This window comes from Grampus griseus, assembly GCF_964374135.1.
Source record: "Grampus griseus genome assembly, chromosome: 3".
In the NCBI taxonomy this organism is placed as follows: domain Eukaryota; kingdom Metazoa; phylum Chordata; class Mammalia; order Artiodactyla; family Delphinidae; genus Grampus; species Grampus griseus.
Window position 1 is genome coordinate 92,113,708 of NC_139019.1, and position 19,622 is coordinate 92,133,329.

A 19,622-nucleotide genomic window follows, 5' to 3' on the forward strand; every position below is an offset into this window, starting at 1 on the left:
GTACAACTTCTCTTTTTGACCAAGTCCTCTGATGGACTATTCTTTGGCATACATGTCAGGGATAGAACACAACGGTCAGTTTCTGACGCAGGGTTCTTCTGTCACCTGGCTGTCACCAGTCAGCGATCACATTTCTTAGCTCATGATCTGCCCCCGTCTCCGCTGGAATGTCTCTTTCCCCCTTCTTCAATTTGCTGCCTTTTGTTCATTCTTCACAGATTCAGTTTAAGCATCACTTCCTTTAGGAAACTTTCTTTGAACCCCTGGTCTGGTTAAGAAAGGAGGCTTTGTGTTCACAGTGTACCCTGTGTAGAACTCTACAACTGTCCTTATCACAATGCACTGTAACTTTGGCTTTGATTGTTTCCCTACCCCCTCACTGCAGTCTGTACAGTCTAAGATAAGGACATTGCGTTCTTCTTTTTCCTCGTTCCTAAGAAAACCTCAGTTTTGTTCAGGTCTCTGTCCCTCCTGCATGTGGTCCACATAGCTCAAGAAAGGCTACCTCTTTCCTCTCACGAATGGATCTGGTTGTTTAAGCCAGTGATTCTCAACCAGAGGTAAGTTTTCCCCTCCAAGGAACATTTGACAATGTGTGGACACATATTTGGTTGGCACAGCCAAGGCTTGCTCCAGGCATCCACTTGGTAGAGGCCAGAGATGCTGCTAAACATCCTACAATGAACGGGGCGGCCCCCTATCGCCTCCGCACTGGGCCCCTGGGCCCCATCAAAGAGTCATCTGGCCCCAAACAACAAAATACTACTGAGGTAGAGGCACTCTGGTTTAAGTCAGTGTTTGTGTGACTTTGTTTCCTGATCGTTAATGGTCTAGGGATGAATATGAACCATACGGATGCAAGGGACTGATATACCATGAATGGGAAAAAGATGGGATGATAAAGCTAGAAAGCTGGATTGTGGTTACATTGTGGTGAATTTTAAGTGGAAGACTAAGTATGGTCTTTGTATTGTAATGGAGCAGGGAGTAAGTACCGTGATTGAAAAGTATTTCAGGAGAGTAGGTCTACCATGTCACCCGCAGGATAGATGGGAGTGGGACGGGGCATGACAGCCAGGAGCGCCTGAGACAGCTATTGTTACATTTCCTGAGTGAGGTGACATGGTGGGTGGTCCTATTTAGGTCCCTAGTGGTTAGTGTAGTCTCCTACACCTGGAGGGACTCAAGAATGTTTCTTGAATAGTTGGTTTGCAACTGTTTTCTGGAACACAGTAAATAGATTATGATTCTGACCCAGTGTTCTTATTACTTAAAAGATCTGTGTCACCTAGATGTCTGTGATTACACGTGGAGAAAAAATAAAGTTTAATAAATTCCAAATTTCCCTGTGTTTTGAAAGGACATCATCTTAGGTAAATTTTGCATAAACACTAAAGGCAGTTTGTGTGTATGTGTGTGTGTGTGTGTGTGTATGTGTGTAGAAATGTTTTCTTGTAGAAGTACCTTTTGAGCATACTTTCCTGGGATAGATTTTTGGTACATGTGGCAGTGCCCTGTTGGGTTTCGAGTCTGACTCTGAGGTGAATGCCCAAGATCTCAATGTTGGGGTACCCTTTACCAGCTTCCTGGGGCTTCAGACGTGCAGAGGCAGCCCCCAGGCTTCTGCCCTATCCCACTGCCCTGTTTACTCGGCAGACCTGCCTTCCATCACTTTCCTGTCTGGTGAACACCGGCCCTGAAGGCATTAGGGAAGTTCACTGAGACTTGTTTTTTCCCTTTGTTCCTAGTAATGGTTCCAAGGTAAGTTTTTTTGGCAGGAAAACGACTGTGATGTTTTAGATTAATTCAGGGAAGCTCCTAGTGGACCCCTTAAACATCGCACCCACTGGCAGCCTAATCAGTACTTGCTGCTTTGGTAGTGTGCAAGGACATCTATAGTCCTGGCAATAAGCTTACAGAGAATTTATTCTTTATAATTGAGTGTAAAACATTGCTTTTTAAGGTGTGCTTTTCTGTACTCAAAAAAACTTAAGACTAAAAAACAAGACATTCTATAAATATATGTTTAATAACTTAGTTTTGTAAGTCCACCCCCCCTTTCCTTTTGATTGTTATAATGGAAAACATTGCTTTCAGTGATTAGAAGTAAAATGTTGATGGCAAATTTAAAAGACATTACGATCCTTTATATCTTTTTTCTCTTGGCAAAGCAATTTAATTAGGAAATAATCTTGTCCTCTAACATCTGACAATTACCATAAAATTATATCCCACTTGGTTGGCAGCGAAACCAGTTTGTTCGAATTTGTAGCAAAATTTTGAGCTTTTACATTACTGTGAAAAGACAGTCAGATTTTAAATTAGAAAGATGAGGTTTAAAAAAAATCAGAAATGCGAAGAACCGCTTTTAAAACGCAATCTCCAATTTTCAGAAGTATGATTTCAGTGGGGCTGAGAGTGGGGAACCTACTAAATCCTTCAGGGAAGGAGAAGGGAGCACCTGGGGAGGGTGCTGATCACATCAGAGCTCAGCTCTTGCTGCCTGTGCACGCGTGTGACTGTGTGCACGCACGCGTGTGTGTGTATGTGTGTGCCTGCGTGTGTGCGCGCGCGCAGCCACAGGGCCGCTGGGGTGCTCGGGCCGCGGGCTTCCTCGCGGCCGGGAGCGGGGCGCGCGTCCCCGGCTGGGCAGACCCGGGTCGTGCGCAAACGCATGCAACGCCGGCTCTTTGTGTGTCTGTGTGGCTCCGCGCCGCCGCGGGCACCATTTTCTGCTCGGCTCGGGACAGGCACATAAAAGGGAAGGCGGCTGCCGCCCGTCGCCGTCCTCTTTCCCTCAGATGCCCTCTGCTGCAGGTTTATTATTACAGTACGGGCCGCGCCGCCTCTCCCCGCGGCCTTGGCCAGCCGCCGGGCTATGCAGCGCCCTGGCCGCCTTCACGCTTGGCTCGCCCCCAAACCGCCTCCTCCGCCTCCTTATTTGTCTGAAAAGCAACCGCACGTCGAGGCGAAGAAGCCCGCCGGGGCAACAGAGGCCGGGCCGGCGTGAGTGCGCGCCGCGCTGCGGGGGGCGGGGCCGGGGCGGCGCGCCTGTCTGCGGGCCCCTTTGTCCCCCAGGCCCGGGCCAGCGCAGTGGGGGCAGCGGGGTGCCCGGGGTGCCGAGGGCCGGGGCGCGCGCTCGTTGGCCGCTCGCCGACCGGGCCCCGAGTCGCCGATTCCTGCCGAGTAAGCAGTCTGGCTCCGCCGCGGCAGCACAGTGGCAGCAAGGCTGGGGCGCTGGCGCCGCACCAGCCCATCAGAATTAGCTCATTGTTCACTAGCACACTAGCAGCAGAGAGAGGGAGAGAGAGAGAGGGAGAGAGAAAGAAACTGACTCTTAGAGAAAGAGACACACTCTTGGAGAGAGAGAGAGCGCGAGGCAGGGAGACCTTCCCCTCCTTTTTCCAAGGCTGCACTTCTTGGAAGTGAAGCTGGTTTGGGTTTTGTTTCCCTTCCCCCTCCTCCCTCCTCTTCCTCCACCCCTTTTCCCTCCCCCTGCCCCCTCTCCCCATCCCCCAGCTGTCTTTCTAGCATGATACCCTTTTTCATCCACATTTGTGTTTCAGGTGTAGAGAGGAGAGAGTGAACAGGGAGCGGGGCTTTTGTCTGTAAGTATATGCCATTCCCATCCCCGGCCGGGAGCGCTGCTTTCTCTTTTGTGTCGATTTCTTTCCGTTGCTCTTAGCTGGACCCTTCAACCCTGCAGAGTTCATGCTTCTTCCCTCTTAATTTTAAAGAGCTGAAGCGTGTACTTGGAGAAATTCTGGCATTTTGGGTCCTACTGCATTAAGGCTGGAATTTAACTTGGCCTTTTTAAAAAAAAATGCACAAGTTAAGAGGGAGAATTCTTTTGCGAAGGGGTGGGGTTTTTTGCTTGTTGGTGTGGTTAATTTTTGTTCTTCTTGCTCATAAAGCATTGTTAGGAACTGTTTTGTTTCTTTTCATGAGATGCACTTTGGTGCATGCAAGCCTCCCCCCACCCCCCGCGCCTTTTATAAAATGAATTTGTGTCCCTCCATCCTTAGACTTTATTACTCTTTCAAAGCTGCTGTCGCCTCCTGGGGTCTTTCCAGGCATTCGATCTTGCAACACTTTTTTTTTTTCCTGCATTTTCTTATAAAGCAGTTGAACTTAAGGGGAGGGAGGGCTTAAAAATAACTGACTGCTTTTTGCTTGATGATGATAATAATCTCATTTGCATTTATATGTATCTGTAATACCATTATAGGAAAACTCGAAGAGCTTAAGATACCCTGTTAGAGAACTTTTAGTTTCTCCATTCATCTTAATTTTTGTCTTAACTTATGTTAACAAAAGAACTGTGTTCTGATGACACAAAGGTTGAGAGGAAAATCACTGCAGCATGTACATTAATGTTTATTTGGTTTAGGGAGAAGGGCATAATGGTGTATATTCCTGACTTTTCCCCCTCAGTGTAGTTTTTTTTTTTTTTTTTTTTTTTTTAAGCACGGAAGGTTATGTAATGCAGTGCCATTTCCAAAAATATCCACTCTGAGGCATTACACTACGCGGTGGAAGGCTGATTCCTATTCTGCTGTCTTGATTGCAAATATACTGCCAGTAGTATGTCTGGGAACAAAGAGCAGCCAGAAAACAATCTATTTTTATCACTTGGTTCTACTTTTAAGTTTGAACTCCTGCAATTTAAAGATGAACCCAACAATAAGAATAGCCCAGGACTCTGGGAAGCTAGGTACCAGGGATTCCTTTGTCCCCTATTTAAGCCTACAGACCGATTGAAAAGCTCTTTCAGAAGCCCCAGTGGTTACAATAATTTGCATGTAACTTAGCTTAACCACAGAAAATGGTTATTTGTCTACAGCCTCTAAACAGGCTTTCTCATTTGCTGACCTGTGGTGTGGCAATTTGTCTACTGTATTTAAACATATTTTGCAGGTTGGTTGGTCTCCTTGGACTGAAGAGAGGGAGGGTGCAAGGCCAAGACTGTTAAGGATTCTCAAAATGGTAAGCATTGGTCATCAGAGGAGATTCTCAGTTGCTTCTTATTAGTCTTTATTCCATATAAATATCAACCACCCACCTTCATCCTGCTTGAACCCTCCATTGTTCCTACCCCATCTGACCTTTCAAAGGTTCTGTCTCTAGCCTGGGGAGCTTTGCAGTACAGCAATTTATATGAACTGGATGTGGTGAATTAGGGATTAGGTCTTTTGATTTTCAATCATTTTGAATAGAAAACTGAAATTCCTCTTTCAGAAGGGGCGATTTATTTAACTCCAACAACAGAAACCATTCTGTTCTTTAAGAAGAGTGATATGTTGTGACATGCGTGGAAGAGGTGGCAGCAGTAGGACTCAAACAAAGCAATGAGTCTTCTGTTAGAGATAGCCAGAACTTATCCCCCAAAATAGGAGTCTGTGTCCAGCTAATCCAACAGCTATAGAATCTGCTGTCTTTAAAAGCAATATATACATAGAGCATGGACTTTTATATTAATACACTGTCTATTGTATCTTTAACATAATTAGTGTTTTTTTGTTGTTGTTGATTTATAACTTCATTTATGAGAGATGTCTGCTCAGTTTTAGAAGATAAGCATGTTATCCTCTAAATGAAAGTGTAACTATTTCTGACAAGCATTATGATCCACAGAGGAGGAAGTTAAGTGTTTGATGACTGATTAAAGAAATAGATGAAATACACGTTATAAACAGTTGAATAAGTGTATTAATTTTCTTTGAAAAATTTCCTCTATGGAAATAAAGTTGAACTGAAAAATAGAACAGAAATGTCATGAAACTTTTCACTTAAGTACAGCATGTCCTCCTGCAGATGTTTATGCTCTTTAAAACACCTCTTTGCCACTTAGAGTGTGTGATTTCCAAATTTAGTTTTCATTTTTTCTTTTAAACGAGGGAGGAATTTAATGAATCAAAATTGAATCCGATGTACTTGATGTTTTCTTTGAGAACAATCCAAGTATAAGCTTCCAATGAGAAAAATGAATCAGAAGCAGTTAAATGAATTCTGTTTGAATTCTGTTAATAAGTAAGCTCTTATTTTTTGTATGTGCCTCACCTGTAATTTCAACAGGTGGGTGTCAAAGCACCTAATCAAATAGATCTTGTTTGGGCATAGATTGATAATGACCAAATTAAGGAACTTAAGGTTGGAGGCAAAAGGGATGAACAGAAAATTAAACTAATCAGTAGGTTTTGTGCAAATGGTTCCTAACTCCATATTAAATTCCTAACTAGCCATTGTCATAGAGTTCTAGGATGGTAATAAAATAAACTGCTTCAAAGTATTTTTGTTTATTTAATTATCTTTTACTGTGACTGGCCACATCATCATGTCTTATAGCTCTTTATCCCAGAACCTTACCCTTTGTGTCACCATAGATAGACCATGAAGATTCATGTGTGTTGTGATATGTCAGGTGACCAGTTTGGTTGAACATCAGTTTGACCACTGACTCTGCCAAAACTAGCCCTATAGATCAGACTCAAAGAGTAAATATCATGTTTCCATAGTAGTGAGCGGAGTGAGCTTTGTGGAAGGCAAGCATGTGTGCCAAAGCCGAGAATGAAAGTTGGAACGATTTGCATGCCGAAGAGCAAATTCGAGTTATTACTACATGTTGTCAATTTCTCACAGTTGTCGTTTATGTATGGTGGCAGAATGAGAAATCACAATTTGTTGCTCTTGGAAGGATTTTGAGTCATGGAAAAATTCTCACAACTTTTTGGTGATCCTTTCATCAAGATGTCAGTCCCTTTTGGCACAAGCCCATTGCCTGAAATGAAACCACCGACAGTTATTGTCCGTGGGTGATTCCAAGTAACTTTCTAGCAATTCTCTTATTCCAGGAGGTCTGAGGTCTTCAAAGTCTTTTCACATTCTAATGTTAAAAAAAAATGTTTCGATTGTGTTTTTTTTAAAACTGATATTAGAGGGGTCTTATACCTCCTTTTCTCCTTTTTGGAAAAATGAAGTTATTTTCTTTCCTTGATTAAAACAGATTACTTTGCTGATCTCTGTAACTGGCTTTTTAAAGACTTAGCCCGTATACAGTAGAAACTAGTACTAGGGAAGCAATAGAGTTAACACCTGGCCACCTCTAGAAAATATACAAACATGCCTTTTCTGTTAAATGTGTATTTCCATTTACATAATTTAAAACATTAAAGAGGATCTAATTTCAGTGTATTTGAGCTGCTTAGTAAAGGGCCTATTCCAAATACAAATTTATAGTCAGCTCATTCCAGAGTAAGAAATTAACTAGTAGACTCCAGAATTCAAAACAGAGTGATTCAATATTTAGACATTTGACATACCCTAAAGTGATGTTTCACAACGATAATTTGAAGGCACTAAAGAATACTAATGTGCCTTTTGCATTACCAAAAAAATACAACTGCTTTGTTGACACTACAAGGCTTTAATCACATTGTATTCTGTGTAGGGGACCCTTTGGGCACAACTCCAGGGGGCACCATTTACATAGACTACAGTTCATCTGGGGTTGTGCCTTTTAGGAGGACTGTTAAAAGTTTTAATTTTGAGTGTGGTTTCCCTTATCTTAGTTTCCTAGAATTTTTTTTAAATAACTCATCCCTCAGCTTTTTCAGTTTTCTAGTAAACATACGTTTTTCTAGTCCCCACCCCACCCCCTTCTTTGCAATTAACAAGATATTGTGAGTCTGCAGAAATCTTCAGCATTTCTTTAATTTATATTTGGCTTTTTGTTAAATTTAATTTCTAAGATTATATTTTTATATGGGTCCTTGGTTTTTACTTAGCTGTTTTATTTTAAAGGTACTTGCTTCAGGTACATCACTGAGAAGAAAATATTTCAGGATGAGCAGATGGGTCTTATTGAATAGTTTGAAAAACTAAATTATTTAATTCCATGTCAAGAGTAAGTCCTTATTTTCAACATGACTGCCCTCTGTGCTGTAAACTTGCCTCCAAGTATGGATGTGCCATGGATTCACAGTGGCATAAGCATGGGCTCATTATGTTTTAACAGAGACCTAGGAATTGGAACAATTTTAGATTCTCTCTAAGACCGATGCTGAGCTTTTCAAAAAGATGAGTTGACTCCATTGTACCATTCATAGAGCTCTGCTTTCTGTACAGTCTGTGAAGTGGCATTCATGGGCTTACAAGGAGACTCTTTCAATAATCTCTCCATTAACATAAGGTTTCCTTGTTTGAAGAAAAATACAAAGATTGCGGAGGGATGAGGTCCTGTTGGTAGCTGTGCCGTTGGGTTTTGGAATGTAAATTTACAAGTTGCTTAGTGATTCTTGATTGTGGAGATGCTGAAAAGTACCTAGAAGGGTAATTTTAGATGGTACTATCTTCTCTTTCACCAGGCCTTCTAGCACACTGTGAGGGGAGAATTGGGAATTGTTTAGGGAATGAGGACAGTAGGGATGGTCTATCTGGGTTTAGCCCCAGTCCTGCTTCCTCTTGAACTAAATAGATATTTCAGGCAGGAGAAGATATTTAAGCAGAAATCTTGGAATAAACAGTTATTTAAAGCACCATTCTATTTTTTTTGTTTGTTTGTTTCTTCTATTTTAACCTGATGCAATCCTTAAAAACTGGCATGTAAATCAGATCTTCATAAATACACTGAAGGAATTCACTTTATTTTAAACCCTAAGATGAATACTTTAAAATCAGAAAATACACTTCTAAAATATGAATACTTTAGTAAGTCAAATGAGTAACCTCCAGATTATGAGTCTTATACATCCTGTTCACTTACATTGGACCGACTGGGAGCCTTGGAGTGAAGTACTGTGGCTTCCTTGCTCTTGCACATATTTTTTTAAATGCTGTTTCTGGCTGGAAAGTCTTTTAAGGTCTTATTCTCACAACCAAAGTGAAATGGAGGGTTGAGATAATTATCTGAATAATTATGCTTAAAACAAAAAAAAAAGTTGATTTTTGTCTGATTCATCTTGGCTATTCAAAATGTTGCTGGAGTGAGGTAGGAGTGGGAGGGATTTGCCTGAATTATCTGAATAATTCCTTTCTTATTCAGGAAAAAACTAGCAATAAGGAAATCTTACCAGCAAATCCAATTTGAGTATACCAGAAAATATATTGCATGTACATGGACTGTGTCATCTTAGTTGATGAAGATACATTTAAAAAATTCTAATTTTAAACCACTCCTTTGCTTTGTACTGGAAAACAGGTTAACCATAAATCTCAGCCCACAGCTGTAGAAATTATGGTTACTAAAAATATTACTTATTGGTTCTAAATTTATCTGAAATGGGTATTTCTGGACATGTTTTGCACCTAAGGACAGCTTCAAGAGTCTCTCATCTCAGTGGTTTAAAAAACAGCAGTGATCCTGAAACTGATCTATTAGCGCATGACAGTATTAGCAGCTCTAATGGTTTGGGACTTAAGCATTAGCATGGCTCTCAACTAAATTCTAAATATCAATTCAGTTATTAGTAGCAGTGACATGGTATTAACCTAGTGTAACACTAGATTATACTCTCTTGCATTATTTGTTAGTTGGACCACATACATTTCTTTCACTGACCAGCTAAATTATAGGCTCCCAGAGGGTTTATAAACTTCATATATAGTGCTTAATAAAGTATTAAATATATGTTAGAAGCTCAGTAAATATTTGGTCTATACATGCTAATACCTATTAAGTTGGACTTTCAAAAAATTCATCGTTAATGACTTAATCTTGTTTAGTTTTGGTGGACTAGAAGTAATTTGTATCCTTCCATTCTTCTAAAGAGCTAGGAAGTTGAAGTGAGTGTAATTTTAGTTTCCACAGTAAATTATTTTCCTTCCCCCCCTTTTCTTTTTTAATGTACCTCAATGGCATATTGATTGTTTTTAATAAATTTATTTTATTTTATTTTTTTTGGCCACGTTGGGTCTTCGTTGCTGCAGGTGGGCTTTCTCTAGTTGCAGTGAGCAGGGGCTACTCTTTGTTGCGGTGCGCAGGCTTCTCACTGCAGTGGCTTCTCTTGTTGCGGAGCATGGGCTCTAGGCACGCGAGCTTCAGTAGTTGTGGCACACAGGCTCAGTAGTTGTGGCTTGTGGGCTCTAGAACGCAGGCTCAGTAGTTGTGGCGCATGGGCTTAGTTGCTCCGCGGCATGTGGGATCTTCCCAGACTGGGGCTTGAACCCGTGTCCCCTGCATTAGCAGGCGGATTCTTAACCACTGCACCACCAGGGAGATCATCCATTATTTATTAACAGGAGAAAAAAAATGTGCTTAAGCCATAAAGCCACTTGCCCAAAAAAGAATGGCTTGCAATTGCTCACCTTTACCAGCATTTAGAACCACACTCTGAACAACCTGGTACGATGCTAGTTCTCCAGGTTTGATCTAGCTGTGGTACTCAAAACTCACAGCAGCTTCTCCTGCAGTCCTAAAAATCCCCTCTGGGATCTAGGAGGACCTTTGCTCCCAGTTTTGGAACTTTAAAGAGTCTTTACTTATTTCCAGTATAATCTCATTCTGTGATGTTATGAAAGTGGTCCCAAGAAAACAAAGATGCCATGTCTGAAAGTACTGAAGAAAATGAGAAGAGTAAAAAAAAAAAAAAAAAAAGAAAAGAAAATGAGAAGAGTTAGCAGTAGGGTTATGCATATATTCCCATGTCAGCTGAACAAGTTTTTGTTGTTGTTGTTGTTGTTGAGCATTTTCTTTATGCTTAGTTCTTTGCATTATGGAAAGTGCACAGTTGGCCAGTGGCCTCAGTGGATTTATATTTTAGTTGTGGCAAGAAGACTAATATGCATGACAAACTTAAACATTGTCTTGCAGTATAATCTAGTGCTAAATTGTAAAATGCAGAAGAGTGGTATTATTGGGGACTGGGGATTATAGGCAAAAACTTTTTTTTAAGGAGGTAGAAATTCAGCTAGACCCAGAGATGACAAATGTATGGCATGTGTGCCACCACTGACTCCTGCTATATACCTGTGGCAGACATTGCTAATCAGTGTCTTGACGCTCATTATTATTATTCACCCTGAATATGATTTCCCAATCCTCACAATCTTGTTCTGTTAACAACTGATTGGAGTCGGCACAAAATTTGAAACTTAGAAGCTCTTTGAGAGCAGGTACTATGCCTTCTTCAGATTTTTAGGGCTTAGCATCAATCCTTAATAAATATTGAGTGAATGAAGAATTAAGACTATTCCGGTAGATTTAGTTGAGAGAAAAGCATATTTCTCATAAAAGAAAAGTATGCTTACAGGAGTGAGCATAATGCGTTTTTACTACAGTAGGGAATGTCCTCCTCCCTGTTTAGGACCTCTGTGCTCTCGAAGACAGACCTCACACACTCGACCTAGAGGTTGAGGACTTGATGTGCTGAGCCAGAGGAAGCCACTGAGCGGGCATCTTGGAGATGGCCCGAGGCTCTCACTCAGGTTCCAGCCTGTCTCAGGTTCTTTGCGTTTTGATTGTGCCCAACAGAAAAGGGCACACATACTCACATACACCTTCTGATTGATTGTAAGCTTAATTTACTGCTGCCTCTCACTCTCTTTGGGTCAGGGTGGAGTGGTGGAAAAGAAAGAAGGTCCCTAGCTGGAGGGAGTTGGGAAGGGAGCATACGCTTAACCTCTTTCTTGGGAGAAGGTGGCAGCACTTCCACTGGTAAATGCCAGAGGGTTCGTCAGTGTCCACTTGGCCAGAGAGGGTGTTGCTGCCGTGCCAGCTGCATGAAAGGCGGCCCCATGCGTCCCTTCTGTGAGGCTAACTGGGTGTAGCCATGTGCTAATCAGTTGTAACCACACGCACCCAGCTGGTTCTCTCTCTCTACTTCTTCCTGATTAGCCAGATGTACGTATTCAGAGTTCAAGCCAACACTTACACCACCATAATAAAATTGTTTACAATTTGAGGCCTACAGGCTGTTACTAATTTAGTCAGTAGTCTAGTGACCATCATAAGGGAATCTTGTCACATGATACACAAAAGTTGGGGAAAGCCAAGACCAAGAAGGATCTTTCTGGAACCTCTTCTGGAAACAGCACAGACTCAGAAGGCATCAGCTGCAAGGTTTTCAATCTGAAATGATTTTACCAGCTCCTTTGGCCCCTTCAGATGAGGTTGGACTCATCCCCTAAGTCTCTCAGTAAGTGACGTAGGTAAGCACTGTTCCTTGAATTCCTTAAGCCTACTCCCACCTCATACTTTCAAGTATTTTTTTTCAACTTCGGTGTTTAAACCTTCATAAGTTTAATTTCTGTGGCTGGGCAGCCATGCCAGGAACTATGTGAACTCATCTTTTATTTCTAGCTACTATAGCATATATTTTCTTAGAGGGACCAGGCCACTTGTTATTCTGAACATGCCCCAGGAGGCCCTCCCTCTGTGCCTTTGCTTACTCAGTCCTAGAAAGAATGCTCCTCCTGACAAAATAAAGCTCTTCCTCCAGACTGAATTTAAATGACAACTCCTCCATGAAACTCACCCCAGGACATCCAGCAGGAATGATCTCATGCTCCTCTGTACACTCATCACACAACAGTCTACTTGTAGCTGGCTTCTTTCTGCATGCTTTTCTACCCTCCAAGATTGTAAACTTGAAACACGAACACTGACCACTAGTAAGTGAACATCAGGCCTCTTTTTATGATAGCAGTTGAGGCTGTGATGCCTCATTTTTTTCCTTTTCCTCTACCAGGATGGTGAGTTCAGATGTGGGAAAGTTTCGTCATTGAGAGGGAACTCTAGAACAGCTAGTGAAGTTGATTGGCATTCTTTTCCTACAAAGTAGAAGGAACCCCTAACCTTCATGGACCTTAGAATAGATTGCACCTCCATGAACCACTCTGACCACTGCTCCAGTACCTGTGTAGGAACTGGCACACTCTTAGTAATCAATAAATGTCTGTGGAATACATGAATGAGTCAGAGCTCAGGGATACGTGGAGATCTGTTATTTCTGGGCAGAACCGGGTGGTTCACCTTGAGATTTACAACTAGTAATAGCCCAACACTTTGCAGGGTCGCGACAGTGCAGATTGTAGAATGTATGACCCAGGAAATGAGATCACCATGGACAGGTGATGAATTTGCTGCTGAAAACCCCTCTCACTGAATAAAGAAGGCTCAGTGTTTGTTAGGGAGGTAAAAGGGGAGAGTTAAGTGAAGTCTAAGCACAATACAAAACCAGCTCTGTAGTTCTGTGCTCCCTTCCTCTACACTTCTTTAGACAGAAGAGGCCCTGAGAGTGTCCAGAAGGTTAGTTCAGTGTGGTCTGCTGGAAGAGGACTCTCATCTTTAGGGTGGAGTCACACATCCATCCAGAACACTGGCTGTGGGGTGCCGTTGTGCTCCAGGTCATCAATGGTGTTTTGCCAGTGGTCCCAGTTTGCCTCTCAGCAGTCTGACTAAGGCATTCATGACGGTAGAGCATCATCTGCTCTGGTTTCACAAGGTAATGATAGCTTCATAAGTGAAATGATTGCCTCTTATTACCTTAGAATGGTTTCCAGTCTAAGCTTTGTGCCTGAAAAGTGTTAGGATTATCTAGCTGGAAGTATTTTTAAACCCTTGATTTTACACTATCCTTGTTTATCCTCACTTTCATAGACTAAAATACAAACATAATTCGTGTTTGAAAAGGAGAAGGAGAAGATATTTAAGAGAATGTGCTTGATGAAAGGAAGGTCTCTTTGCCCCTTTTAAGCTGAAATTGGGAACCAGAGCCATTGACTGGAAAGAAAGGGAGAATGGCTGAATAGTTGTTGCCAGTGAAAATATGAGCCAGAGACTCATACCAATAGGCAATTAAAACAAGAGGGAGATTCATAACGTGCACAGAAGTTTTGGTGTCGTTGCCCGGTTCTAGCTCTTCTCCCTTCTCCACTCCAGCCCTTACTCAGATCACCATCACACACCAGTGTCCTTTGATTACTGGGGCAGGTAACAGCCTTCCTGTCTGAATTGTGTTTGATACAATTCCAGCAGGGAAAAATACTGCAGTCCAGTGGCTGAACAGGGAGAAATCTACAAAAGTTGGGTTTAAAATGGGTCCAGGCATTTTGAGGTCACTTTTATTGGATAAAGTCAGTGTCAGATATAGAACCCATTCTTGGACAGGAAAGAGTAGAAATTAGAAGATACTGCGTGTTTGGCAGCCAGCGTTAAGAACTGTCAAGGAAAAACTAGCGTCTGTAGTTAGATGAATAAAACTTATTGACTAAGATACTTATAAACATGACCCAAGTAAGGGATTGTTATCAAGTACTTTACTAAGAAGGACTGTTTCATGTCCTTCATTGTCGTCATAGTGAAAGTTACCAAAAGGCTTACTGAGACCATGAGGGGAGAGTCTGTTCTTGTGCACCTTTGCCAGGTGGTTGCTGAACCTGCGTGCACTGTTGGCAGCACATGGTTGAACATTTAGCCTAGTGCCTGCTGCGTTGTAGGGACTCAGTTAACACTGGCTGAGAGAATGAATACTGGGCAGGGAACGGACCCACTCTTTGAAAGATGCGATCTCATGTACTTTCTGTGGTTGCATGGCTAAGAGAATTAGAATTTGAAAAGATGAATTCATTAACTAGCCCTCTCCTTTCCTGAATAGATATCCAGGATTTGGTGGCTTAGCTCTGAAAAACTTTTTTGAGAAAAAAAAAAAGGGGTTTTCTTTGCTACTTTGGCACTTCCAGCCAAGGCCATGGGACATTTTGTTTGATAATATGTTCATTCTCTAGAGCTGAAAGCTACGTACTAAATATTAAATGCTTCACAGAAAGTAAGTACTTGGTAACTATTTCTTGATTTATTGATTGGATAATCAATTAATATATCTACTCAACCAATTCAGTTAGTAGAGCATCAAAAATTCTGCCTACATCTTCTTGGAGCCCTTCTCATCTTTGTAATTTTGATCCTTAGTCACCTGGATTTGACTGTTTCCAAAGCCTAGGTGCTCTGGACCGCAGCTAAGGCTCCATTTCATGTGCCCTGTGGAGACTTAGGTCTAATTATACATCACAGAATGCCTCTGGCCTTTGGATATTTTGTTCATTTCTTGATAATAGAATCTCAAATTGTTCTGATCTTGTTATCAAGGTCTGGGAGTCAAGTCTCCATATCTTTTCATTTCATCTTCATTAAGCCTATGCTTTTTTTTTTCATGAGGACTCCTTTTGAAACTTTAATTTTCTTTTACAGGATTAATTGTCTACACTGTCACAATCAATTCAATCAGAAGTTCAATTAAATTTGTTTCTTTGGCATCATATAAACAATTCATCTGATAGTTAATGTGAATTTTTACCAAATTGATCAGTATTCTTACGTTGTTCAGACAAACCCAGAGGGGCACTATGTCTTTGACTGATTGAATACAGTACTCTGCCTGTAGTCTGAGGATCAGATACTACTTTCCTTGTTATTTTCTATTTGTTACCTTCATGATAGAAATAACTAATAATTGGCTTGTTCCCTGATCTCTATTTTTCCATTTTTCTGTCTTTAGTACTGACTGCATTTCTACTACATTAATTAAAAGTTTCCAAATGGAATCGGGTTAAATTTTTTTTTCTTTCTGAATTACCATTCTTAGTAGTTTCCACACTGCCTCTCTGGTCTAATAAGTGTTTATTTTCTTCCTCTTCAATTAGGATTACTTTATATGTAGTGTATGGTTTGTATATCTGTATATCATTGGTAAAGATAAGAGTTTAATTCTCCTTTGACTAAACAGTTTGTTCTGAAATTGAAATTTTGAAAAGCAGAGTTACAGTGAAGATGATTTCAAAGGCATCTGATGAAAGAAAAATATTCTGGATTAGACTGTCCGTTACTAGGCCATCAGAGAAGAAGTCGTTTGAGAGTTCATTTAGGGGTCATATGAAAACCATTTGTTTCTCAGCAAATGCCCTTTGTAATTAGCTGCAGTGTTTGCTAGATATTTATATTGTGCTGAACATTTCCTTCCAGGGAAAACTGAAAAAGACAAAACTGTGGTGATGAGTGTTGCTGGGGTTTAATTAGATCCGCAGCCCTCATGTAGCCAAGCGAGAGTTGCTGCTCTAAGAGTAGTCTTTCCCCCACTACTGTAGTGACATGTGGACGAGCACACCCTCTGTGCCCTCAGACAGTCCTGATTTTTTTAGGTAAGTTATTTTTGAGGGCAGCTATTTATCAGAAACACAGCTGGCAGAGTAACAAATATTTCTGAGAAAACTACTCTTGATAGTAGGTGTCAGAAATCTATCTAAATTTCATCACAAGGGCACTAAGTGGAGATGCTCAGCACCTACTTGGGGGTTGAAAACAGGCCCCAACTCTCAGGAGCCTCATGACGCCACTGCAGGTAGCTCTGGGGAAATAGCAGAGAAGATCGATATTGAGAGACCGTGTTCTCTGAGAAGAGAGACTGGGTTCGCATCCTGTCTTCTCCATTTCTTGGGTGTGTGATCTTGGGCAGGCTCCCTGACTGCTCCCCCTCAGCATTCTCATCTGTCAGACTGTGAGGGTGATGATAATAACAGCTACCCCAGATCCACTTAGTCCTTGTGTGCTGGGCCCTGTTGCCGCGGCTTTACAGGTATTGATGCACTTCGTCCTTGCGACAGCACCCTGAGGATTAAATGAGTGTGCCTGGAAAACATGCCTAAAATTAAAAAAAAAAAAAAAAAATACAATGAACTCTAGTATGCATTGCCATGGGAAACTGTGGGTCTCCAAATTTACATACTCTGCCCGTGTGGGTTCCAACAACCCTCATGCATTGCTCACAGTTCTCTTCCTTTGGAGTAGTATAGTTTTGCTGATTGGTTTGCAATGGAAGAAGGACTGAGGGGGAAAAGCCCAGAAGATGTCAATGTCAATGTATTCTGTTGTCGCAGAATGCAGTCAGGACTTGGAATGAAGTTCTGAGTTTCCAAAGCTGGCTTTTTCGCGTCAGTTGGAATATGTGATCCCTTTCCCAGGGAATTTAGCCTCCTAATTTGGCATTCCTTTTGCAGTTATCTTCACAGCTCTTGAAGTATTTTTTGGGTGACTCCCAGTACCGAAACACCTTGTCTATTTGGGTTGGTGGTCGCCCCCATAGGTCTTCTCTGCTTCCCATGGTACTGCCTGGCTGAGCCTTTGTCAGGGAGAAGACTAATACTGAATCAGACCAAGCTGTACTCAGTGGGGCTGAAAATCCAGGTGGTGTACAGGGGCACGTCCATCCTAACCTTATTCTATTCCTCTTGTACTTTTAGCTTTTTGCCAGTTTTCATAGAGGACAGGTTACTGGAAGCCTCTTAGTGCCCTGTTTGTGACCTAAACACTTACAGCATGCAGATACGGATCTGGCTATATTTTCCCCCTTTTTAAAGCCAGACTTCTTATAAGATAATCAACTAGCCTCTGATTTAAACCAGTTTTAATTACACCCTCTCCACAACAGAAACCATTTTCCCTCCAAATTTGGTGATCTGTTACGATGCTGTTTGCTGTTAAAGAGTTATCAGTCTTTGAATGACCAAGACGGTGCAAGACAAGCACTGAACTGTGAAATGTGTTTTGCTAAATGCTGAGCGGTTTGCAGCTGCCAGCAGAAGAGGGTGCATTGATGGAAAGCGAGAATAACTTCTTTCGGAATGAGCACTTTGGGAGAAAATACACACTTTCTGGAAAAGTCAGTCTTGCTCATGTCATCAATAGGAATGCTTTGAAATGTCCACAAGCTCGTCAAAAGCAACTGGTTATCTCATCATTCATCCAGATCAAGAAGAACCCCAAATCCTTATGTCCAGATAAATAAATACCTATTGCACTAGCCTTTGATTGAGGGCTTTAGCGAAAGAAATCTGAGTTTTGAGGACTTATTCTTCCATGTTGTTGGTGAAAAGTTTTATAAGATTTTAGTGGATGGTGCAGTAACTTCAGGACAAGAGGAAAGAAAAATCAGTATTCTTGGTGAGTAGAAATCAGACTTCTTGTAGTTGTTTGAAACCCAGCATACCTAAAATTATTCAAACCAGCTAATAAAAGCAAGTCTAGATGTTTCCTATTAACCTTGGAATGTGCTTGGAAAAAGTCCTGCTAGTTCCAGATGTCTAGTATTGGAAAGCATATCAACAGCGTGACTCTCATTTGTGGCAGAGAATACAGTTCAAAAATTCCTAAGTGCAGTTTGGTGCACTGGGGCCCAATATGGTTTTCTTTCTTTCCTTCCTTCCGTCCTTCCTTCGTTTTCCTGTTTTTCAGTCTTTTGCTCTCTTTCTTTCTTCCTCTCTTCCCTCCCTTCATTCCCTTTCCTCCTTCCTTCTTCTTTTCTTTTACCTTAAAAGTAGGAGAAACATTGCAAGATGTGGTGTTTTTCTGATTTCTTGGTTACAAATGAAAACCAATTTATATAAGGGAATAAGGTGGTCCAGACTTAGAACTCAGACGTGTTAAGTAAATATTTATTCTGGTTCCACTCCAGGGAGGTAAAGATTTTATTAACATATTTGTTGAGGTCATGGGGCAAGGAGAAGCTTATGCTGTGCTTAAATGCTTGAGGGGCCTTTTCTTTTTTCTTGCTAGTTAACAAAGGCCAGTATTTTTTTTCTGCTGAAAAGAGCAAATGTCTTGTTTTGTGGCCTGCACTTTCTTATTGTTCCCTCACAAACTGCTTAATCTCAAACTAGAGTTTTTAAAAGCTGCTTTATTTTTTCCCTTTGTTCAGAAAATCTCTTCTTAGATATCCCTTATGAGATTTGTTTCCAAGCTTTCTTCTTGTACTTTTTCTCCTGGTTTACTTTGGGCTGTTATCAGCTTTTTGTACTTTGTTTTGTCTTCATCACTGAAAAGAAAAGTCACCCATTAAAAGTCTAGATTTGAAGTGTTGAACTTAATTCCCGGAGTCCAGTCCACATTTTGGCTCTGATTCCTGTACCAGGCTGACCTCCAGCCCAGGGGAGGGTGCCTTGGCAGAAATCTGAGAATTCCTCGATCAGTAACTCCCTTTTTTGGATTTATGGAGCCTTTAGGTGGATTGCTTTGTGTTAGGCACGTTCCTGTTGGAAAGGAATGAGGCTGGGATGAGAGGAGTTTGCACAATACAAACGTTTGCAACTGACCTCGGGTTCAGCACACTGAGTTCTCCAGCTACTGCTTCACCCCTGCCTTGAACCACACGCCATCCAAACCCCCGAAACTCACATAGCGCATGGTTTCAAAGAGGGGTGACAGAGCAGAGTTGGGTAATGTTGTTAACCTTTTGTGACTTGCTCCTGACTTGATTCCTGGCTCCTCTAACTAAGTCTTTGTTCTTATTCATAGAAATCAAATTTTAAAAGACTCAGCAGCCAAACAAGCAGAATATTATATTGTGGAACAGAGCGACTGTGAAAGCTCTTTGTGCTGACGATTAATTTCACATGTAAACACTTTCATTTTGTTGCCAGTGAGGAGACTTCCTTTTCCTTTCTCTGCCTAGTTGAAATCTAGAAATGAAATTCCACAGCTGTCAGGCTCCCACATATTCATCAGCGGCCTCTCAAGATGGCTTCACAACCAGCAGAGGGAATCTAGAGGATTCCACTATTAAACTCTACACAGCTTGTTTCAAACACCCCAACTCACAAAGTAAAGAGATATGAATCCTTTGCCTGCCTGACCTGTA

The 19,622-nt window shown here is 41.5% G+C and overlaps 1 protein-coding gene across 4 annotated transcripts in view; it reads left to right on the top strand.

The window, feature by feature from the left end:
- The first annotated feature begins 2,946 nt into the window (after nt 1–2,946).
- Nucleotides 2,947–19,622, top strand: part of NREP (neuronal regeneration related protein) — a 29,191-nt gene continuing 12,515 nt past the window's right edge. Inside the window, exons 1-3 of one of the 4 annotated variants that reach the window (XM_082652343.1) lie at nt 2,947–3,006; nt 3,567–3,608; nt 4,918–4,986. In XM_082652343.1, coding sequence (XP_082508469.1) covers nt 4,984–4,986 — 3 coding nt within the window. In that variant the 5' untranslated portion in view covers nt 2,947–3,006; nt 3,567–3,608; nt 4,918–4,983. Of the gene's footprint in view, nt 3,007–3,048; nt 3,187–3,277; nt 3,380–3,566; nt 3,609–4,917; nt 4,987–19,622 lie in introns of those variants that run through there. The other 3 variants (XM_082652345.1, XM_082652344.1, XM_082652342.1) reach the window with 3 other exon arrangements.